This window comes from Anabrus simplex, chromosome 12 (genome assembly GCF_040414725.1).
Source record: "Anabrus simplex isolate iqAnaSimp1 chromosome 12, ASM4041472v1, whole genome shotgun sequence".
Taxonomy (NCBI): Eukaryota; Metazoa; Arthropoda; class Insecta; order Orthoptera; family Tettigoniidae; genus Anabrus; species Anabrus simplex.
Window position 1 is genome coordinate 73332003 of NC_090276.1, and position 25116 is coordinate 73357118.

Consider the following 25116-nt stretch of genomic DNA (forward strand, 5'->3'; position numbering starts at 1 on the left):
CAAGCAGTGGCATATGCATCTTCGTAAATACAGTACATTGCATAAAATAGGAACGTACAGTGCATCACCATTCATTGCCTCGTAATTCTGTCTTTGATAGCTGTTTGCTGTAGGTTATACCGGTCCACTGTTCAAGGGACGTATTCTTACATCTTCCTATCACATATTTTCCAACAATACGCAACTCTTCACCTTACAATGAAGCAGTTTTTATAGAGTCACTTTATGTCGAAACAATGCAGTGAAAACATGGGCACGTCTGTGGAATTAACTCCAGAGAAGAAAGCTGCAGTACTTTCTTATTCGTCGTTTGGTCACAATTTGGCCTGGAAATTGCCCTGATCTCAGTCCTGTTGAGAACTGTTGAAATTCGCGACTGAGGCATGAGAAATGCGCTCCGCATGGTCACGTGACCCAGGAACTGCTGCGGTTTAAACTGTGTTGTTGTAGTTGTTTACAAAAATCTGCCGTGACTCACTTGCGCCTCGCCTTATTGTTATTCACGTTGGTAAAATCCTCCTACCGCTATCTTCAACTAGACAGGAGGTATTTGAGGAAAAACGTACGTCTACACACATTCCCGCACTTTGTCCGTCTGTACACTCTCCACGAAAACAAAGATGATATCTTTTCTTTTCTCTCTTTGTTCGTCCTAACTGTAAACATCACGTTTGTTGTTGCTGTGGAAATAACACTGTTCCTCTTCAAGCTCATAATGCACCCGATTTTAAACCATGGCCTCCGAAACTCTCTGTTTAGAAGGTCTGAGTTTACATGCTACCACACTATCGGCACCAACCCGAACTATGAGGAGAATGAATTATTCTGTCAGTGGTGATCTGTATTAAGAGATCATTATCCTAGCTTAACTCTAATCTGAGGGGGAAATGAAACAGATGTGATCCTTGGATGAAGGGCCACAAATATCGTGAAGATAAAGACTGCATGGGCCTCACAAATCTAATACCATCGACTTCTTCTCGTAGTTTCAATGTTTTATAGAACAGGCGATAAAGGAAATCAGATAAATTCGGAAAAGGAATCACAATCCAAGAAGAGGAAATTAAAACTCTGAGATTTACTGATGATAATGTTTTTTCATCTAAGGGGGTAAGGAATGGTAAGGATCCACTATATTATAACAGAGAAGTAAAGAGACTAAGAAGGAGGTGCAGGCTGGAAAGAAATAGAGTTAGAAATGGTTATGGAAGTAAGGAGAAATTCAAGGAACTTACTAGAAATTGAATCTAGTAAAGAAGTCAGCTAAGGATAACATGATGGCAAGCATAATTGGTGGTCATACAAATTTTAGTGAAAAGTGGAAGGGTATGTATAGGTACTTTAAGGCAGAAACAGGTTCAAAGAAGGACATTTCAGGAATAATTAATGAACAAGGGGAGTGTGTATGCGAGGATCTTCAAAAGGCAGAAGTATTCAGTCAGCAGTATGTAAAGATTGTTCTTTACAAGGATAATGTCCAGATAGGGGACGTGAGTAATACTAAGAAGTATTAAAATTTGCCTATGATAACAATGACATTTACAGTAAGATACAAAAGTTGAAAACTAGAAAAGCAGCCGGAATTGATAAGATTTCTGGGGATATAGTGAAGACAATGGGTTGGGATATAGTACCATATCTGAAATACGTATTTGATTATTGCTTAGTTGAAGGAGCTATACCAAATGAATGGAGAGTTGCTAGAGTAGCCCTTGTGTATAAAGGAAAGGGTGATAGACATAAAGCTGAAAATTACAGGCCATTAAGTTTGACATGCATTGTATGTAAGCTTTGGGAAAGCACTCTTTCTGATTATATTAGACATGTTTGCGAAATTAGTAATTGGTTTGACAGAAGGCAGTTTGGGTTTAGGAAAGGTTATTCGACTGAAGCTCAGCTTGTAGGATTTCAGCAAGATACATAGCAGATATCCTGGATTAATGGACTGTATTGCAATTAACCTATCTAAGGCATTTGATAGGGTAGGTCATGGAAGACTACTAGCAAAAATGAGTGCTATTGGACTAGAAAAAAGAGTGACTGAATGGGTTGCTATATTTCTAGAAAATAGAACTCAGGGTATTAGAGTAGGCGAAGCTTTATCTGACCCTGTAATAATTAAGAGGGGAATTCCTGAAGGCAGTATTATTGGACCTTTATGCTTTCTTATATATATCAATGATATGTGTAAATAAGTGGAATCAGAGATAAGGCTGTTTGCAGATGATGTTATTCTGTACAGACTAATAAATAAGTTACAAGACTGTGAGCGGCTGCAGGTGACCTCGATAGTGTTGTGAGATGGACGGTGGGCAATGGTATGATGATAAACGGGGTTAAAAATCAGGTTGTGAGTTTAACAAATAGGAAACGTCCTCTCAGTTTTAGTTACTGCATTGATGGGGTGAAAGTTCCTTTTGGGGATCATTGTAAGTACCTAGGTGTTAATATAAGAAAAGGACCTTCATTGGGGTAATCACATAAATATGATTGTTAATAAAAGGTACAGATCTCTGCACATGGTTATGAGGGTATTTGGGGGTTGTAGTAAGGATGTAAAGAAGAGGGCATATAAGTCTCTGGTAAGACGCCAACTAGAGTATGGTTCCAGTGTATGGAACCCTCACCAGGATTACTTGATTCAAGAACTGGAAAAAATCCAAAGAAAAGCAGCTCGATTTGTTCTGTGTGATTTCCGACGAAAGAGTAGCGTTACAAAAATGTTGCAAATTTTGGGCTGGGAAGATTTGGGAGAAAGGAGACAAGCTGCTCGATTAAGTGGTATGTTCCGAGCTGTCAGTGGAGAGATGGCGTGGGGGGACATCAGTAGACGAATAAGTTTTATTGGTGTCTTTCAATGTAGGAAAGATCACAATATGAAGATAAAGTTGGAATTCAAGAGGACAAATTGGGGCAAATATTCGTTTATAGGAAGGGGAGTTAGGGACTGGATTAACTTACCAAGAGAAATGTTCAATAATTTTCCAATTTCTTTGCGATAATTTAAGAAAAGGCTAGGAAAAACAACAAATAGGGAATCTGCCACCTGGGCGACTGCCCTAAATGCAGATCAGTAGTGATTGATTGTCTGCAGAAGATGTGGACAAGCTGCTGAATGGTATTGAGAGAGTACTGGGGAATGAGTACAAGATGGGGTGCAGTCGAAGGAAGTCAGGTGATGCAGGAAATTTTAGATTAAGAACTGAACTCTTAACGGAAGTAGGTGAATATTGTTACTTGGGTAACTAGCTCTGGCAGAAGTAAAGAGGGCATAAAATGCAGATTAGTGCAAGCACGAGAAAATAAATTTGCTCACTTCGAACATTGATATAGGAATCAGAAATGTGTTACAGAAGAATCTGAAGGTCAGATGGTTAGATAGAATCAGGGATGGAGAGATAATGAATCGAACTGGTGAGTGGAGAATAATTCGGCGAAATATGGCCAGAAAAAGAGATAATAATAATTGTTACCGGGTTATTGTGGATCGCAGAGAGGTGAGAGAAGGTGCGGGCTGAATGAGTCTATCTACTATATCAAAGATTAACTTAAACTTTAACTAAAGGTTATATTTCTTTTCAAATCACAAACTTAACAAACTTTTCACTGAGTGAAATAAAAAGGTTACAGGTACAAATAGCAGTTTGAAAATTACAAGTGCTGAGCTTCCAGCTCCAAATTTACAGGTTTACCACATCGCAAATGTTGCGTTTAGTTAGATGAGGAGAGAAATCTCCCAATTTAAGAGCACTTTGCTCCACTTTGTTCCAAAGGCCCCACTCAATATTACACAACACCAGAAAGAGTTTACAATCTCTCCGAATTCCACAAAGGAGACTGGCTTCCAATTTTTTGCAGCCTACTCAAGGCAACATTACACAAAATCTTACAATTTCCGGCCTCTCTAGGCCCAACCTACAATTTACCAATTTTTACACAGGGGTATCTATTACCCAAACTACTGGGCCTTCGTAGAAAGAAGAACAGGTTAAATTACTGGCCCGAACACAAAAGGAATGGAGGCGTACACTTGCGCTCCTAGAAAATTCGGTTTGAAAACCCTACTTGGGCTTGTGACCCGATGATGCAGAGGCTAATCCCACACTACTGAGGTGACTAGAAGAACAAGTTACTTGGTAATTTATAGGAGAAAAACTGTTACAAAATCGTAGTTACCTCAAAATAAATTTGAAGGGGGACTCGAGAGTGTAACGTACTCTCTATCCCCGATTAACAAATAAAGATTTTACGAAGTCTTACATTAGAAAAGAAGGATATTACATTTCAGAAATCAGGTGGTTACACAGTTAAAGTTTAGAACCATCCCCTCGGATAAGTTGGCGAAGATAGCTACAGAGATAGAAAACTGGTGGCCATTACCGGAGCTGATGTACTGCCTGCCTCAGTAAGACGACGATCAATAAGACAAGGTAGCTTGAAAAAGCCTCAGCTTATATACCCGAGGGGATGGTTCGAGAGGGTTTTGGACTAAATCCGGACACACCCTCTCATTTTATTGGATATTTTTAAAAATTATAACGAGCCAGTGATGGCTGAAAAATAATTATAGAAAATTGTTACTGGCACGATTCAAAAGCTGACTGGATAAGAAGGAAGTGTTGCAAACCATGAAATATCAAAATAAATGAAAGTTGATTTAGTTATGAAAAGCTATATACACAAAACTTCTTTAAATCACTAATTCTTCCGTCTTACACCAGAGTGCATGCCTCAGTTTTTTTGTAAGGACATCTATGGAGAAAAGTTCAAACTTCTTGACGTAAGCCAAAACAAAACAAGTAAATACAGTTTAGGCAACTTCAAAATAACACATTACTCAATAATTCAATGGTGACATCTTTTGGTCAATGTCCCAACTTCATGCCGTAGCTGTTTCACGTTTGTTTGATAGGTAGAGTTCCTTAAGACGCTTCTTTTAAATGAGCGGAGTTGAGGTGTACCTCCCGGTACAATAATAATAATAATAATAATAATAATAATAATAATAATAATAATAATAATAATAATAATAATAATGACTAAACTATCATTTGAAAGAGCTCAACTGGAAGAGATCCAGACCGACTTTGTCAAGAACAATTCCAGAGACTTTTATCAGACCTTCAAGAGAAAACTCAAAGGATACCAAGCGCCAAGTTTGAGCTTCAGAAACGAACAGGGTAAAATCGGACTGAACAACCAAGAAAACTGTGAGATATTAGCCAGATACTTCCACACTCTCTTGAATTGTCCTTCCCCCACCTCTAAACTAGAATTTCCAGACATGCCAGAGAACTCAGAAGATGACGAACCACCAACAAAGGAAGAAGTCAAGGAAGCTCTTGAAAACCTCAAAAACCAGAGGGCAAGTGGAGAGGACTCAATAACGGCAGAAATGTTGAAATGGGCAGAACCGGAAATCTTAGATGATCTTCACCAAATCATCAAGGAAATCTGGGAGAAGGAGACAATCCCAGAAGAATGGAAAACAGTACTTATCCATCCGCTGCATAAGAAAGGGGACAAGCAGGATGTCAACAACTATAGGGGCGTGTCCCTCCTCCCGATCGCCTATAAAATTCTCTCAAACCTCCTTCTTAATAGAATAGAAGCGAATCTGGACCAACAACTAGGAGAATACCAAGCAGGGTTTAGGAAAGGCTGCTCCTGTATCGAACAAATATTCAACCTGAAGTCAATACTCCGCCACAGAATGTTGAGTGGTAAGAAAATTGTGGTGTCGTTTATAGACTTCTAAAAAGTCTTCGATTCGGTCGACAGAGAGACCATGGATAAGATCATTAGGGAATTTGGAGTCAAAACCAAACTGGCAAATATAATCAAAGAGATCCTAACAGTCACAACCTCCAAGGTAAAATTTTTCGGACATCTCTCACAATCATTAGAGATCAAGACAGGCGTGAGGCAAGGGGAAGGACTATCCCCACTCCTATTCAACTGTGTTCTAGACAAGATAGTGAGAATATAGAACTCAGAACTTGAACATCAAGGGATAATCCCGATCTGTCTAGAGAGAAAATCAGGTGGGATTAAAGTCAACTGCTTGGCTTTTGCTGACGACTTTGGTATACTATCAGAAAGTCCAGAAGTCGCAACCATCCAGATTAACATCTTGGAAAGAATCGCCAGCCAAACAGGACTGACGATCTCAGCAGAAAAGACTAAATTCATGATGAAAATCAAAGATGGACCAAGATTCCTGGAAACAGAGATAGGACGGATAGAAAGGGTCTAGAAGTTCAAGTACCTTGGTGAGACGATACAAGAGAATGGACTAGAAAAAGCTGCAGTGGAAGATCGGATCTCAAAAATGGAGACAGCATATGGCTTGACAAAAAACATCTACAATAAGAAGTGCTTATCTTGGAATTCCAAATTAAAACATTACAACATCGTGGTCAAAACAGAATGCCTGTATGCCGGTGAATGCCTGTCCATGAACTACAAGCTGGAGAAGCTAGAGGTCCTGGAAAGAAGAATCCTCAGGAAAATTATGGGAGCTGTCCAAACTGAAAGCGAATGGAAACTTCGGAGTAACAAAGAAGTTTACCAGAAGGTGAAAAGAATCTCAGAGACCATGAAGAAAAGGAGGCTGGCGTTTCTTGGACATCTATACAGAATGAACGCAAACAGACTTACCAAAAAGATATTTCATTACTTCTGGAGAAAAAAAGACCACTACAGCATGGATTAAGGAAACGAAGAAGGATATGGAAAGGTTAAGCATCTCGGAAGACCAGCTGTTAGAAAGGAATACGCTTAGGAATACAGTGAAGAATTTGGAAGGTGTTCAAGCCGCAGGAAGAACTAGGAAGACCGGAAGAGCCTGGACAGATGAACAACGGAAGCAGGCCAGCGAACGCACGGAGTATTGGACACAGAGAAAACTCCGCACGAAGAGAAAGAAATGAAGTTGTAGCGTGATCTTTAATGGTCCATTAGCTTGTAAAATAATAATAATAATAATAATAATAATAATAATAATAATAATAATAATAATAATAATAATAATAATAATAATGGCGTGTAGGCTCTGGAGAGGCCTGGTGTGGGTCTTTTGGTTTGACGTCCGCAGGTGACCTGCGCGTCCTGATGAGGATGAAATAATGATGAAGACGACACATACAACCAACCAGTCCCCGTGCCAGGGGAATCGAACCCGGACCCCTGTGACCAAAGACCAGCACGCTAACCACTTAGCCATGGAGTCAGACAGAAGAAGAGAGAGAATGATAGGGCACCCAGAGTTGGGTTTTGAGAGAATAGTAGGCACTAAGAAGGACAGTGGTAGACCAAGGTATGAATATGACAAAACAGATTAGAGCAGATGTTGGAGGTAGTAGTTAAACGTAGAAATGAAGATGTTAGTACATGATAGGGTGGCACGGAGAGCTGCATCAAACCAGTCTATGGACTGATGACACAAACAACAACATTTGTAGTAGAGTAAGTAGTTCCTGGTGTAGCGGTGAGGACATAGCTCACCTTTCATGCCGGGGACTGGGGATCAGCCTGTTCCTCCACACATGGTTCACATCAGCACAGCTGTGCACAGTTCATCCGCTGGTAGTCAGTCACACGTTTCAGCAAGTGATGGGAGCATCCACCGGTTAGCATAACGAAGGTCTGATTATCTCCCCTTGCAACTAGAGATAGTAAATTGCCGGAATGGCCATAATTACGGAACGTCGACAAATTGCTGTAAAAGGAAGTGTATTCGTCGTTTAAAAATCAATTAAGTTATCTCATGCTAAATGCTCGAGTCAAACGCATTCAAACATCAGTTCACGCTCTCACGCAAAGAACTTGCAAGTCATGCATTTTGAGAAAAAGGTAACAGACGTCTGAAGATGATACGCGCAGGCGCAGCAGAGAATAAGAATCTTCAAGTGAGCTTAAGCTTGCCTGATGAACTTAAATGATATTTCAGAATATCTGTGATCGGCGTATCTGTGACACAAAAATATCTGTGACTTTTATCTGTGATTCAGTCACAGGAAGTACGAGTATATGATTATCGTCACGGTCACTGTTTGGTCGCGGGCGGCCAGTATGGAAATACTTCTAGTTGATATGATACCACACTAGGGTAGTATTTTTCGGAATGTTCGGGACATTAGAAGTGGGAAAAATAATATTCGCATTTATAATTTGAAGTTTTAATAATGCATAGGTTGTTAACATGATGCGCAATAAATCAACAAGCGGAATGTGATTACCCGTGTCGTATCTTCGGGATACCAATTATTTACAGTGCTTAATGTAGGTTTTAAAATAAAAAAAAGACTAAAAATAATAAATTTATGAATTAATACAAGGATTCCTCCCACATACAGGATTATTCAGCAAAGCTGTCCATCTCAAATAACTCGTGAACGGTTGAAGATATTTATATTTTGTTTTCAGTAACGGTACTAAATCGCTGATAATCGGACTTATTATTTCCTGAGAGCATGTTACTAACTTAGCTTTTTTTATAAATGGTACCGCACTGTTTTGTACACATAGTCTTAAATCTACAAACATTACAAATTCAGCACCGTGATTGTTTTGAAAATCGGACAAGTACTTCACGAAACATATTATGTATTCAAACATGCCTCATTTGCCAGCTGAGGACTAATCTGTTCGATTCGCTCTACGTATGAAACATGAGCTAGCTACTGACATATAGAGTTACCATATAGACAGGTATTCTCTCTACTATGCTCATAAATACACTATGATAAAATGTATGATTTAACACCTTTAACATCGTCGTGAAGGCAGCAGGTAATATCAGGGGATATCATAGCTCTGTCAGCGTAAACCAAGTACACAACTTAAGGTGACACTCCGGAGATAAAAATATATTTTACCTAATACACGGATTTTCACGAAACTTTGTGGGAATGTCACCTACATAAAAGTAGAGATATCACGATCATTTCTTTCATATCCAATGAATAGTTTTTCCAAAATAATATTTTTTGAAATTTTTAATTCCATTTTTTCATGAAATTTAATTAACATGTTAATGTAAATTCGTAATTACGTAGATAATACTTTTTTTAAATCACTACGTATCGATTTTTCTGTACATAATTTGTATAAAGAGGCATATCGTACTTAAGTTTGTGTAATTTTTACGTTCTAAAATGTTGGACTTAAAAATCCCTGCTACTTGAAAAAATTCTGCAATCAGAAATTTCATACGCAGGTTTCTTAATATAGCTGTGATACATGCACCATACAAATTTTGTTAAATTTGGCAGAATATTATGGGAGAGAAATAGGACTTAAATGTAAAATTACAATTGGCAAACAAAGCATTATTACAGTGATAAGTTGTTTGAATGCAGCGGAATAACTTCGTGACAAGGAAAAAGAAACTCAATCCTTTCAATTTTAGTCCTAAAAAAATGTTCACCAAAATATCGATTTTTATCGCCGGAGTGTCGCCTTAAACGACATTTGTCACAGATTCTTCCGTGACAGCGTATCTGATATATCGGTGACAGAAAAATATCAGTGAGAAAGCAACAGGCTGTGATTTATCGACCATCTCTATAAGCTATCAAGTTATATAACGATAAACACAAGTGACAAACAGAAGTCGGTAAAAATAACTGTTTTTGTTTTGTGTTAATTTATTCAGTTAATTATTGAACTGTTGAACTGATTATGAATGTATTTTTGTTCCTTGTTCAATATGTACTAAGGTTATTATAAGTTATAGTTTAACTCGATTTTGATTTTATTTACTTTGTGTTGCGATACTTTGTTACGTACCTTAAAAATTGAACTATTTTAGTTTTTCTTATGACAACTCTGAAAAGCCATTTTTTTTTCTTGGTATAGGTAGTCCGTTGCCTTCGTCACTTTATATATTGCCTTCATAGAGCAGTAAAGCTACTCGCCCTGTGGCTGAGGGCGGTAGAATAACACCCACGGTATCCCCTGCCTGTCGTGAGAGGCGACTGAAAGGGGCCCCAGGGGCTGTGACCTTTGGAGTGTGGGTTGGCGACCACGGGACCCTTAGCTGAGTCCTGTCATTGCTTCCACTTACTTGTGCCAGGGTCCTCACTTTCATCTATCATATCCGACCTCTCTTGGTCAACTCTTGTTCTTTTCCGACCCCGACGGTATTACGTATGGAGGCCTAGGGAGTCTTTCATTTTCACGCCCTTCGTGGCCTTTGTCTTCCTTTGGCCGGTACCTTCATTTTTCGAAGTGTCGGACTCCTTCCATTTTTTCTCTCTGATTAGTGTAATATAGAGGATGGTTGCCCAATCGTACTTCCTCTTAAAACAATCACCACCACCACCACCACCACCACCACCACCACCAGTAAACCTACAAACGTAAAAGTCAAAGCAAAGCAGTCACCTCCGTGCAGGTCATGAAGGCCCTTGGAGGAGTGGAAGGTAAAGGCTTCCACCATTGTTAACCTCGGCACGTGATGGGGTAGAGTGGTTTCCGGAAGTGGAAATCTCGTTTCTTAAATTTTACGACTTCCTGACGGGGATTCGAACCCACATCCTTCGGGGCGAATCGAGCACGCCTTTACCGCCTCGGCCAGGCAGCCCCTAACCTACATACGTAGGTCTTCTAAATGTTACCATTTTGAAATATTAACAGCTGTTAAGAGGTTTAACACAGGGCTGATGCCATGTTAATTGAGCCCAAGTATTAACAACTTGTTTTAACCATTTTAACATTGAAAATGTTTCTTAGATAACACAGGATAGAGCCCCACTCACTTGAGCAAAAACGTAAAGTTAAGCTATTTCTCTCAATTCTGACTGAAGTATTGAAGATAAAGAAATGGCGAAGGTGTCAAAACGCGTGTTTTGGAGAGATCTGACAAATGGAAAATGAACATTTTGGAAATCATTCCGGTCCAAATGTTATTGACGAAAAACCCGTAAAAAAGGACAATTTTTAAAAATGAACTTGTTCCACAATTATTACCCGATGTTCATTTTAAATATTTCAATAAATAGATAGTCCATGAAAGTGCCCAATGATTGGTCAGCAACCATGTAAGTTTGTTCTTCTGCCAACGCAGCATCTACTTTTCCAAGTACCGTGCTCGACAGGAAGTCACCTATAGAGTCCAAATATATCATATTGGCACCTCTTTTTTTTTTTTAATGTTATGATTGTTATTGTTATATATTTGTCTTTTGGTTGCACTGTAATTGTGCTTCTGATACAATTAATAAATAATATTCATGTTAGTATTTGTATCATTATTACGATACGATCGTACTGTGTGTGAGGTTATGAAACATGTGTTGTACATACAGATTGATATCAGTTCCGCTAATGTAAATACCTGTATATTAATATTATAATTTATTCTTACCTGTGTAATTTGTAATCCATAATTGTGAAACATACTGTAACTTCCAGAATGGTATAGGTAGAGGAGAATGATTGAGAATATTCTGTACACTATTTCTATGTATTAGGCACTCTGGAATATTCAAGAAGGTAGTTTTTTTCTTTTTTTTCTGGAAACTTGGCCACGCACCTATATAAGAGACGATCTTGACGGTCATGTTAGTTACTGAAGTTAGTCATTGATAGTTGTTGGAAGAGAGTTGTTGGTTTGACATGCCGTAAACGCAGTCTCCACATTGAAGTGACATGCTTGTACGCAGTCATCTGTTTTATTTGTGTTCCACCGGGCGAGTTGGCCGTGCGGTTAGGAGCGCGCAGCTGTGAGCTCGCATCCGGGAGATAATAGGTTCGAACCTCGCTGTCGGCAGCCCTGAAGATGGTTTTCCGTGGTTTCCCATTTTCACACCAGGCAAATGCTGGGGCTGTACCTTAATTAAGGCCACGGCCGCTTCCTTCCCACTCCTAGGCCTTTCCTATCCCATCGTCGCCATAAGACCTATCTGTGTCGGCGCGACGTAAAGCAACTAGCATATATATATATATATATTTGTGTTCCAAGGTTGTAACCTCTATGTGTTGTGTTATTCAGTTGTTTTTAATAATGGCGGCTTTATTGATATTCTTGAAATGAAGTGTTTTGATACTGTGATTAAGGTTGTGTGTGTGTGTGTGTGTGTGTGTGTGTGTGTGTGTGTGTGTGTGTGTGTGTGTGTGTGTGTTAATTTGTGAATATATGTGAATAAAATTAATTGTACCAACTGACAGCATCTGGTGTGCGTCTGTGTAGATACGTTAAACTACATCATCAAATTAAAAGCAACTACCCCTACTAAGTGGGTAGAATAAACAAGACGTAAAGCCCCTAGCAAAAAGAAAAAGAATAAACAAGAAAAGACATGAAGGAAGTTGGCATCAATCTAAAATGAATCTTTAATAGAGATACGTTTCGAGCTGAAATTGATCAATTCAAGGGGTTCGAGGGAAAACAAAATGAAAAGTCCAAGAACATACGGTCAGAAGAAAGGAAGAGGAACCACAGCGAAGTGATGAAGAAGTTCTGGGAGAAGAAAAGGGGCTAACCAGCAAGTAAATTGCTTATAATGGTCTAAACAAAGCCAAACTCGAAGAAAGAAGAAAATATAATAATATGGCCTCGCTTACCATGCGCAGACATTTTATTTGACGCCATTTAGGCTAGCTGCGCTTCAATTTCGACGTTCCGCTTTACTCTACCAGACAGCAGAATCTCTGTTTCATCCTAGGTGGACCCAGTCCTCACGGACGCGCAGTCAACTCGACAGACCTGCACCAGGTCTCTTCAGAGGGCACACGCCATGATTATTATCTTGTATGCGAGTTGTGCCAATACATCACTTAGAGGTGTAAGGGTTGATGTCTTTTAAACATAGGAGGGAGCACCCGAACGTAGATCACTTTAGAAGAAAACGCTCGATTTGACAGATTTTGGCACTTAATCATTTTCGAAGTCAAGCTGAATTTCACACGTTTTTGTACACCGATCACTTTGGAAGAAAAGGCTGAATTTGATACGTTTTAGCACTTAGATCACTTACGAAGAAAAATCTGGATTTGAACCATCTTGGTACGTAGATCACTTTAGAAGAAAAAGCCGGATTTTAGCACTGAGATCATCTTGTAAAAAAAAAAAAAAAGCTGTATTTGAGACCTTTTTACATAGGACTCTACCACTTTCAAAGAAATATCTGGGTTAAACACATTTAGGTTCTTAGATCGCTTTAGAAGAAATTATTTGACTCATTTAGCACTTACATCGCTTTACCCCGACACTCTTCAACTTATTCGAAGAAAACAGGAGCTCATAAGCAAACTAATCAACGCGAAGAGCGAATAATGTTTTTAGCCAAACTAGTAGTGGCGTCGCTATGGCAACGACCGAATGAGGAAAGCAAAAGCAGTGTCCGAAACTAGCCAGAACTTAGAACATTTTCACCGCACTTCAAAACGTTAAACTACATAGCAAATCTTCATGAACCTACCTCCTATGAGTGATGTATTGTGTTTGATGTTCTCACTGGCGCTAGGACAGTCTGCGTCCTGCAACAAAACAAACAAACTCCGTTTTAGTACCTATGTTTGAAAGAATTCAAAGGCACTTGACCTGTAACAAAGAGATACTTCAAATGACTGAAGTTTTACTAATGTTTTCTCAAAATCATATACATCCAAACATACCGTCCGCGTCAGGCTTTCCATGGTTTCCCATTTTCACACCAGGCAAATGCTGGGGTTAAAACTTAATTAAGGCCACGGCCGCTTCCTTCAACATCATAGCACTTTTCCATCCCATCGCCGCTACAAGACTTATAATTGCTATCGGTGCGACGTAAAAGAACAGTACACAGAATCAAACTCCGCAGTGAAAATTCGCTTGATGATCAATTTAGACTGAGTAATCTCCGACTTGATATTTGAATACAAGGCACAGGGATTTAGTTTCCTCTGCGAAGATTTTCTCCGTATTAAGAGAAACGGGACTTACTCATGGCGGGACTTTCGCATCATAAACTAAAGTCAAGTTGGTTGTACCTCCGGACTTGATCAAGCACCAGTGATTATAAAATGTGATTTAGTCACAGAGATGGATGTGTTTATGTGAAGGAGGCGCGGTGCCGAAGTAGTCATGTTACAATATTCATGAAGTAAATAGCATTCATTAATAACGGCAATGTACTTGTCAGCTGGTTATCAGTTAGGTACGGAGACAGAAATTTAAGAACCTGAGATATGCTGACGATAACACCTTGTTGGCAGAAACCAAGGAGTACGTTGAATATTTAACTTTATCTGCTGTGCCACGCTACTTCACCAGACCAGCGTTTCACGGTAATTTTTTCACTGCCATAAATATATGTTTACCTTACAATCAAGTTCCACACAGATGGAGTAAAAAAAAAAAATAGTAACCTATAAGGATTGAATTTCTTTGAAGACAGTTTCTTATACCTGTACTGGCTTATCTCATCTTGAATTTAGGATTCTTTGGAGGTTCTGGGGGGGATAAACTCTAACCCAAGTAGGAGACACTTTAGAAGCAGCAAGGGGAAAACCTCTACTTTTATCTGCAGCAGCTACCTGGTTTGCTGTACGGGCAACACTTTCAACATCCTGTTCATCATTTACAGATGAGAAATTCTTCGATTTGACTTCGCTGTCCTTTGTGTCAAAATCTGACCCCTTAAAATATAAAACGGAATGCAAATTTTTTAAAAAATTGAACAGTACTTTAGCGACTTTTGGCGACTTTCAAGGATACATCTAGCGACCCCTCATTCAACGTCAAGCATTTGTAAATAAGGCTTCATCACTGAAATCAGCCTCCAGAATTTCTCTACTCAGTGGAACGATCCCGAATATTGTCAGCCATAAGGTAAATGAAATGTCCAAGGACATGTTCGGCTCGCCAGGTGCAGGTCTTTTGATATGGCCCGTAGGCGACCTGCGCGTCGTGATGAGGATGAAATGATGATGAAGACGACATGCACACCCAGTCCTCGTGCCAGAGAAATTAACCAATTAAGGTTAAAATTCCCGACCCTGCCTGGAATCGAACCCGGGACTCCTGTAACCAAAGGCCCGCACGCTAACCATTTAGCCATGGAGCCGGACGTCATAAGGTTATTTACACGTTCACACAAAGTCAAAACACTGCACAAACCTATTACATTTCGAAGCGCGAAAGCAACTCGGAACATTAGCCTACGGAAGACAACATCAACAACATTTCTTGCTAGCACTGACCAATACACGAGGGCTGTAAATACAGTAGTGACAATATTGATAGAACGCAAAATTTAATAAACTAACAAGTACAATTGTATTATATTCCTTCAATGTAGTCACCTTTTGACAAATGTCGGGAAGCCGTTGGGGACTGTTAACAAGGTGTTTCTGTTGATGACTGCGCGGAGTTCAGATGTCACGTCAGGAAGTCGGCGGCCTCGGAGGGGTTCCTTCAACTTCGGAGACAGGTCGAAGTCACAGGGATTCATGCCTGGTGAGTGTGGAGGGTGTTCCAAGACCTCCCAATTTCACCGTTACATTGTTTGCCACATGGCAAGGTGCGTTATCATGCAACACGATAAGGCGACCGTCTCGCAATAAAGGTGGAAGTTTGCGCTGCATAGCCGGTTGCTCTAGAAACCGGCAATAGAAGTCACTGTTGACGGTTTGTCACTTAGGCACAGCACGCGTAAGAATAACACCCTCGTAGTAGTATGCCACAATCAGCATAAGCTTCACCCGACTTGGTTCTTGTCGATTTTCTGTGGGCGTGGCAAACCTGGGTAACGCAATTTATTCGATTGACGCTTTAATTCAGGCTCGTACGCTCGTGCCCACGTCCCCTCAATTGCGACAATACTCTGCAGAAATGCGTCTTATTCCTTGCGGTATCTGTCCAGATGGATGCTAGCCGGTGCCATTTATGTACGGTGATGAGTTTATGTGGAACACAACGGGATGCAATTTTCCTCACATTAAGACATTTCCTCAGTATGTGCCACACCGTTTGATGTCTGAGACCAACATCTACGGAAACGAGACCACTGATCTTGAGGAATGGACAGTGCAAATTCGCAATCTCATCCCAACCCGCACGAAACTCCTCGACCCATCGTGCAAACGTCCTTTACGGTAATACATTCTCGCCCCAGGCTTCACGCAATCCTGGGTAACATTCTGATGCATTTTTGCTACCAGCAATCTCGATTTTAATCCACGAAGGCTGATCAGCTTTTCAAAACCTGCTTTAGAACGATGAAATCGACACTCTTCACTTCAACGCCACGCAGCAGATGCTCTTAAGTGGATGCCCGTCAAATGCGCACTACATATCGACAACAGCGCGACCTGACTGCTCCCTTGCCCGATCTCCTGCGAGTGTCTGGACTTTTTCATGTGGCTATTTCTAGCCGAGTGCAGCCCTTGCAAGGCAGACCCTCCGATGAGGGTGGGCAGCATCTGCCATGTGTAGGTAACTGCATGTTATTGTGGTGGAGGATAGTGTTATGTCTGGTGTGTGAGTTGCAGGGTTGTTGGGGACAGCACAAACACCCACCCCCGAGCCACTGAACCAATGAAGGTTAAAATCCCCGACCCGGCCGGGAATCGAACCCGGGACCCTCTGAACCGAAGACCAGTACGCTGTCCATTCAGCCAACGAGTCGGACAGTGTCTGGACTACGGTGCCACAACTTTCTTTACAGCCCTCCTAATTCATTTATCGTCGTAGTCTAATTAGTCTGCATGTTCTTTTTTTGACAGTCAATTCATGTGAGGAGTGGGGCGTCGTATGGAGATACTGAGGATAACTATTGTCGTGACCTCTTTGGGGGGTCGTGTTTCCGGGGACCTCTATAACATGTCTGGGAATTTTTATTTCTTTCAATAATGTATCTAACACTCCTTTCACCCCATTCTTCCTCTGTTTAATTTCTAAACCACTTACAGATGTTAAATTTATATTAATCATGTTTTCCGGACACCTTACCCTGCATTTGTACTTTTACTGCAAGTTTTCCAATTATGTCCCCCTCTTGGGGGGGGGGTAGAATAACACCCACGATATCCCCTGCCTGTCTTAAGAGGCAACTAATAGGAGACCCAGGGGCTCTCTCAACTTGGGAGCGTGGGTTGGTGACCACAGGACCCTGAGCTGAATTCTGGCGTTGCTTCCACTTACTTGTGCCAAACTCTTCACTGTCATCTATCCGACCTCCATTGGTCAACTCTTGTTCCTTTCTGACGCCGACGGTATTAGAGCACTCGACGTCTAGGGAGTCTTTCATGTTCACGCCCATCCTGGCTCTTGTCTTTCTTTGACCGATACCTTCATTTTTCCAAGTGTCGGATCTCTTCCACTTTTTTCACTCTGATTAGTGTTAATAGAGGATGGTTGCCTAGTTGTACTTCCTCTTAAAACAATAATCATCACTATCTTTCCAATTATGCTATAGGATAGGGATGGCGGACGTACGACACGCGAAGACGACTTCTGTCGCACGTCAGACAACATACTAACATACTTGAATGTTTTTAACATGTAATAAATAGATCGGATATCTAGCAAAATAGCATATTTTAACATTACGCTTTAATAAAGACGTATGTCACTATTAATTCTATTGCCATAGTTTTATATGTTTTTAGGTTAAAGCGAAAATATACCTTATTCGTAAAATGTACCTGTTTTGAAAAATGTAATTTTCAATTATGTTCGCAAAATAAAATCATAAATCATTCAGTCGAATGTAATGCAATCGAATACATAAATGAAGTTAAATGAGGGGTTTCATGATGATTTTAAAGGAAAATAACCAATGGCACACTAGTCGGTAAGTGTCTGCCATCCCTGTTATAAAATATCAGTTTTTGTGAACTGCGTGTATCTAAACGTAAGATTACAATAATATTAAAACCCTCTCCCGGATCTGTGGTTTCCGTGGTTATGGGAGACGGGTCTTATCTCATTGCTGATCTGCTTACAACAAATTCCAAACTGTTAGCCTGTTGCATTATTATCACATGACAATGATGCTGTTTCTTACGCCTGTGTTATCTTCATGTATACATTTCGGTGTTTCGCGGCGTGGGAGCATGTACAATAGTTTATTTTCTTCATCTTGAAAATCAACACACATACACACAAATAGTAACAAAGACCAAAGACCACGTGCATACAAGTGTAATATACAGAGTACAGAACTTTTTCTCTTTCGTCGACATTGTTTATGTAGATGCCAGCTTCAACCGCCGTATCACTTCGTTGAGGTGTTGAGAATCTGAACTCATCTCGATACTTCTTTCAACAGTGTCTTTGTAATAAACCACACAGAAACCATGCGCTACTTTTCGATAACATCGCTGAACTTCAGGAAAAGGAATGGCTCTCAGTTTTAATTACTGCGTTGAAGGGGTGAAAGTTCCTTTTGGGGATCATTGTAAGTACCTAGGTGTTAATATAAGAAAAGACCTTCATTGGGGTAATCACATAAATATGATTGTTAATAAAGGGTACAGATCTCTGCACATGGTAATGAGGGTATTTAGCGGTTGTAGTAAGGATGTAAAAGAGAGGGCATATAAGTCTCTGGTAAGACCCCAACTAGAGTATGGTTCCAGTGTATGGGACCCTCACCAGGATTACTTGATTCAAGAACTGGAAAAAATCCAAAGAAAAGCAGCTCGATTTGTTCTGGGTGATTTCCGACAAAAGAGTAGCGTTACAAAAATGTTGCAAATTTTGGGCTGGGAAGATTTGGGAGAAAGGAGACGAGCTGCTCGATTAAATGGTATGTTCCGAGCTGTCAGAGGAGAGATGGCGTGGGAGGACATCAGTAGACGAATAAGTTTTATTGGTGTCTTTAAAAGTAGGAAAGATCACAATATGAAGATAAAGTTGGAATTCAAGAGGACAAATTGGGGCAAATATTCGTTTATAGGAAGGGGAGTTAGGGTTTGGAATAACTTACCAAGGGAAATGTTCAATAATTCTCCAATTTCTTTGCGATCATTTAAGAAAAGGCTAGGAAAACAACAGATAGGGAATCTGCCACCTGGGCGACTGTCCTAAATGCAGATCAGTAGTGATTGATAGATTGATTGCTAGAGATGGCTGAAAAATAACGTAGCAGTTACTTTGTCACAGATATATGCCCGTCGCCGTTACAAATATAACGAGGACAAAAATAACAGGTTACCAAGTAACGACAACAGAATAACGTACTAGTAAAAACAGTATATGTAGTGTTTACAGTGCGCTATGTCTTCTGGTATGGGCTAGAATAAATTTGTTACTTTCATTGACCTGTCTCAGTCTCATCCTTGGCTTTGACAATATGAAAGTGACCGAGGTATGAGCGATGCCAGTAATGCCATTCCTTATGCAGCCAGTCCCTGCTATGAATGGTGTGAAAATATCGCTCATAGGGTCGGTTGGTGCATGCATTTCAGTGGGCTTGGCAGACTGAAATGCAATGGCAACTTCTGGCTCAGTGAGGAAAGCAACGGGAAACTACCTCACTCCTCACTTCCCTAGTATGCCTCTTCAGTGACACCTAGGTTATCTATGACAGCTGTTGGTGGAGCTGTAGAGGATCAAACCAGCCTTCGGGCTGAATACCCAACATGCATATACAAAAACAGTAACTGGGATGTGGGAACTGTCACTAGTAGCAGCTTACAGACATAATGTGACCTTCAGAGTTCAGATAGTCATCTAAGTGAAAGTGCTTTCGTAGGAGATTGCTTTAAGTCAAAATACACTATAGTGGTTTTTTTTTTTTTTTTTTTTTTTTTTTTTGTAAGTTGCTGCTGTCATCTGGTAACTAAGGTGTAAACTGTTATGACATATTCAACTGCTCAGGGGTAATCGTTGACTCAGACATCGCGCAGGACTACCTACATTATAATATCATTATAAGCTTCAACCCGTATAATTTGTCTTCTACCATAATTAAATTAGTATGCTAACTTTCCATACTGATTTATAGATAACATATCATTACTTCATTTTACTTAATCGATCCTCTTGTACTGGTTTGTGTCGAGGTTTGGCAGACAGATCATCATGTTTTCTTGTCTTCTGTCCTTGATCGGGGTTTTGTCAAACTCACTCCTCTAGATTTCAGAAAAGTCGCTATGTTGTCTTCTCATTTCATTCGTTGTCTGCCTCACGTTAACTTTATAGCAAATAGGAATGCGTGTTTTGCTGCACCGACTTTCAGCAGTGTAGTGATGCGTGCGCGCATGTGCGAGTGAATGAATGGGACTTCGCAACACAGCTGTAACGAGACAAGCTTGAAGCCGTGACCAGGATGTGACCAATAAAAGGTGAGTAACGTTGGACGTTATTTTTAACTGTTACTTTTCACAGTTACTTTCTTCTAGCAGTGACAGGTGTAGCAGTTACACAAAAATAACCGTTTGTCACACCTCTAGGAATGGTGTCCCAGAGCTCGTGAATGTCTTCTTCTTCTTCTTCTTCTTCTTCTTCTTCTTCTTCTTCTTCTTGGGTATGGGTTGGGCGTTAATGTTATTTTACTCATTAACTACACAGTAAGGAAGCACTTCAATTGTTTGTCACACAGGTGACTTTGAATGTTGGTAATCTTGTAGTCCTCATGAAATCCGATGCAGAATTGAGCAGGCCAGAACTTCTTTTCAGAGATTTAGAAAGCGTTTGACACTACGGACACTACTCTGGTACTTCGTTTTCAGCATTCTGTTATACGGCGTTGAGGCATAGACACTGAGACCATGTGCAAGAAGTTGCAAACATTTGAAATGTGGACGTGCCGAAGAATGCTGAAGATACCTTCGACAGCTAAAATGACCAATATAGACGTTTTGCACCGTATGAACAAAGAACCGGAAATTCTCACTGCCATCAAGAGAAGGAAGCTAGAATACTTTGTTCATATGATGCGCAACAGTAAATACCACATTCTGCAAATAATACTCCAAGGGAAAATTAATGGAAAACGTGGTCCGGGGAGAAGTAGGACATCGTGGCTCGGCAACATGAGGCAGTGGTTTGGGGTGACAAAGCTTACTCTGTTCAGAACAGCTATGAATAAACAACAGATCATGCTACTGATCTCCAACGTTCTGCGAGGACATGACACATTAAGGAGAATCGTGTAGTAATAAATATTGGTGACAAACGGGGTAAATATTTACAGACAAGCAGGGATAAAGATTAAACGCGATCTTGAAGATTGATGTCATACAGAGATAGGATACTGACAAACAGGCATTATTACAGTGTTATATTACACTGGTCTAAAAATCCATTGATTGTGCTTATTATTTCTGGAACTGGATGGTATAGAAGGCAAGAGACATTCGTTGGTAATGAAAATTTCAGGTTAATTAATTTCTGAAGAAATATTTGGTTTGGAATCTTAAAATTAAAGCACTAAAAAAGTAAGTGATTGGCATCACCTACCATGTTATTAGTGATCGAAGCAACGAGCTAGAATAAAACAGAGGGGCTGTATGCCTGACATCAGCGCTCTTTGCGGAGGCATGTTCATAAAGGGCAGCCATGTTCTGAGTTGTCAAAACAAAGTGAGTTGGCACGAGAATGTATGCGCAAGTGACTGGGATACTGTGCATGGTGATTGAACATCGTAAGTTTTAAGAGGTGAAAAGTTAAATTCTCGCCTTCACGAATGCCAGCTGCAGTGTTTTGTGTGTATGGTGATTAATAATGTTCCCTTTTTCCGACTTGTGATAAGTGATGATTTCTTAGTACTGGTCTATATTTTGTCCTTGTGAGTTCATTTTTGTTTCCACCTGTTGGTGGTGTATGATTCATTGAAGTTTGATGTTCAGGTTGTTTTTTTCCTCCATAATAGTCCTGAAGTTTATGTGTCACTCTGTGTGTCTTGTGCTTGGGCATTTGTTTGATTTAGGCCTATTTCAATCAAACATAAATACAATATTTTACTGCTGTTTGTAAAATTTATGAAGTGTTTACTGTAGAAGTCAGTCGCATCAATATTTAAAATTAGGCCTCATTTCATAACGGACAACTTTCAAGGTTACTTTTCGGCTAGTAATCGCAGTATGATGCGGTGTTAGGAAAATAATATCTCCCCTACCTTATATTAAATAATTATAGTGGTACAAAAACGGCATTGCATTGCAGCCCTGACGGGTCTTGGCCTAGCAAGCGAGCGCTGCTCAACTGGAAGATTACGACGCGACGCTAGGTCATACCAAGGGTGGCGTGCCAGATGCGACCGTGCCACTAGCGACCGCATAATCTGTAATCGTGCCGGATGCGACCGGCGTTGACAGGATGCGAGCGGCGTTGACAAGCAAATTGTCATTTGATAAGTTGTGTCATCACCCAAGTTAAGGTAAGCTAAACGAAGTGCAATGTAATTTCAAAAAGTCTTATAAGCAGCTACTGCCCCTACTTTACATAACACTTCTGGGGGAAACTCGTTTTGCAACACGAAATATGGTGATGCGTTTACGTCTTTTCCCACCGGGCGAGTTGGCCATGCGGTTAGAGGCGCGCGGCTGTGAGCTTGCATCCGGGACATAGTGGGTTCGAATCCCACTGTCGGCAGCCCTGAAGATGGTTTTCCGTGGTTTCCCATTTTCACACCAGGCAAATGCTGGGGCTGTGCCTTAATTAAGGCCACGGCCGCTTCCCTCCAACTCCTAGGCCTTTCCTATCCCATCGTCGCCATAAGACCTATCTGTGTCGGTGAGACGTAAAGCCATTAGCAAATAAATAGTATTTTCCTAAAATATCTCCATATATGGAGCTGCGCCTCCATGTCTGGGAGAAGGTACCAAGCAGGTTAGGTCAGTGCGTTGCCGGACGACTAGTTACAGCTACTTCGGTAGGCTGCTGGGTTCGAATACCCCGTCGGCCATTCTCGAAAATTATTTCTCGTGGTTTCCCATTTTTCATCTCCAGGAAAATGGGCGTGGTATTTCATTTCGTAAATCCCACAAATATTGGCCGGGAATCAAACCCGGACTGCCTTGGTGAGAAGCGAGCAGTGATGCCACTGGGCTCGTTTCTATTACTTCCCACTCTATCCGGTTCTTACTGCGGGTCAGGATGTGTAGCAGATTTGGCATTCTTTTACGGCTGGATGCTTTTCTTGACGCCAACCATTAGAGGAGAAATGCTACGTGTTAATGTGGTGGTGGTGGTGGTGGTGGTGGTGGTGGTGGTTATTGTTTTAAGAGGAAGTGCAACTAGGTGACCATCCTTTATTTAACACTAATCAGGGAGAAAAATGGAAGGAATCCGACACTGCGAAAAAGGAAGATATCAGCGAAAGAAAGACAAGAGCCACGAAGGGCGTGAAAACGAACGACTCTCTAGGCCTAGAAAGTTCTAATCCCGTCGGGGTTGGAATAGAACAAGATTTGACCAAGGAAAGTCGGATAGGATAGATGAAAAATGAGGAGCCTGGCACAAGTAAGTGGAAGCAGTGCTAGGACTCAACTCAGTGCCCCGTGGTCACTAACCCACGCTCCCAAGTTGAGAGCCCCTTACGACACGCAGGGAATACCGTGGGTATAATTCTACCGCCCCCCTCCACAGGGGAATGTGGAGTTAGATAACTTTCTTCTTTAGCATGACTTTCCTCTGGTTCATCGATTTTCTGGTAATACTGGTACGTAACATACTGGTGTATCATAGTACTCCACGCATTTGATTCCTTCTCTGTGGCACTGATTGGAATGAGCAGTGTGCACACTTAAAGGAATAATGGCAGAGGATTGTTCACGGCTGTCTGCGGCCTGGTCATTCCAGGTCGGGAACTTTGGACTGTTAGATCGGCAGCATAGTACTGTTAAAAATGAGAAGATGTGCAGTTTTCTATTTTATCGAGTATTTCATAATTATGATAGCATTGCTTGTAACTGCGACATTTCTGTTGACTTCATTGTAATGACCTATGATGATTTCAGTTGGCAAAACCACAAAGACAGTCTTTCTGATGATGTAAAAAGACAGGTAGAGAGTGAGTGCCTGCCATTATCATCAAACTGCCCAACTCCACTGACTGGCAGTAGGCAAGTGGGCCTACCATCATAATGAAAACTTACCAAGTTGATTGTGACTGACAGTAGGCAAGAGGACCTGCCATTATAATTTCCTAACCAAGTCTTCACATGCGAAAATACGTATGGTGACTTGCCCGTCGCTTTTCTGAGTAACTTTAAGAGCTATGTAGTTTAATATGATCTTATTCACAACGTGTAGAGTATTTAACCTAGAATTCTGAATACAATGTAGAATTCCGTAGCGAAGCACGGGTACATTAGCTAGTCACATCTAAATTTGTATCAGAATCTAATTACGCTGTACCGGGGACTCCGAAATTAAGTTTGAATCCCTTTCAGAAAACAATCGATAATGTTTGGTAACAAAACACACGAGTAGCGTTGCGAAAATATTGCAAATCTTGGGCTAGGAAGACTTAGAAGTAAGAAGACGAGCTGCGCAACTAAGCGGGATGTTCCGAGCTGTCAGTGGTGAGATGGCGTAGAATAATAATAATAATAATAATAATAATAATAATAATAATAATAATAATAATAATAATAATCGTATGGCCTCAGCTACCGTGTGCAGACATTTCGATTTGACGCCATTTGGCTGTCTGCTTGTCAATTTCGACGTTCCGTTTTACTCTAGGACCACTAGATGGCAGACAGAGTAAACCGAAACTCTTTTGGGCGTCTATGGCTGAGATTTAATGAATTTTGTCGGGTAAACACCAAATGTGTCACCAGAGATCTTTTACATGCCGACATCGTACGACATGGAGTATTGAATGGACTTTTTTCCGCCCTTCAAAAATCCGACTACCTCTGCCGGGTTTGAACCCGCTATCTTGGGATCCGGAGAACGACACTCTACCACGGATCCACAGAGGCAGCTTATGGCGTAGAACAGGGCCTCTCAAACGCCCAAAATCTCACGCGTGCAGAGCGAGGCGCAAGAGCTCCGTGCACTGTGCATCGGTGCCGCTCGGTATAGCTCGGATCAACGCTTCGTCTCTTGGCTACTCGGCTATACTCGGCTCAACTCAGCCCGGATTTGGAGCGCTACGGCGCAAGTGGGGCAGAGGGAGACAGGCGGAGCGAGCGAGAGAGGCGTGAGGAAAGAGAGAGTAAGCGCTA

At 40.8% G+C, this 25116-nt stretch overlaps 1 protein-coding gene across 2 annotated transcripts in view; it reads right to left on the reverse strand.

The window, feature by feature from the left end:
• The window catches only part of LOC136884469 (inositol 1,4,5-triphosphate receptor associated 1), a 286150-nt gene that overhangs the window by 89059 nt on the left and 171975 nt on the right, over positions 1-25116 (reverse strand). The window contains exon 3 of one of the 2 annotated variants that reach the window (XM_067156658.2): positions 13428-13485. The exons of the other annotated variant lie outside the window; for it this stretch is intronic. Coding sequence (XP_067012759.2) covers positions 13428-13485 — 58 coding nt within the window. The remainder of the gene's footprint in view (positions 1-13427; positions 13486-25116) is intronic. 2 annotated transcript variants of the gene reach the window in all.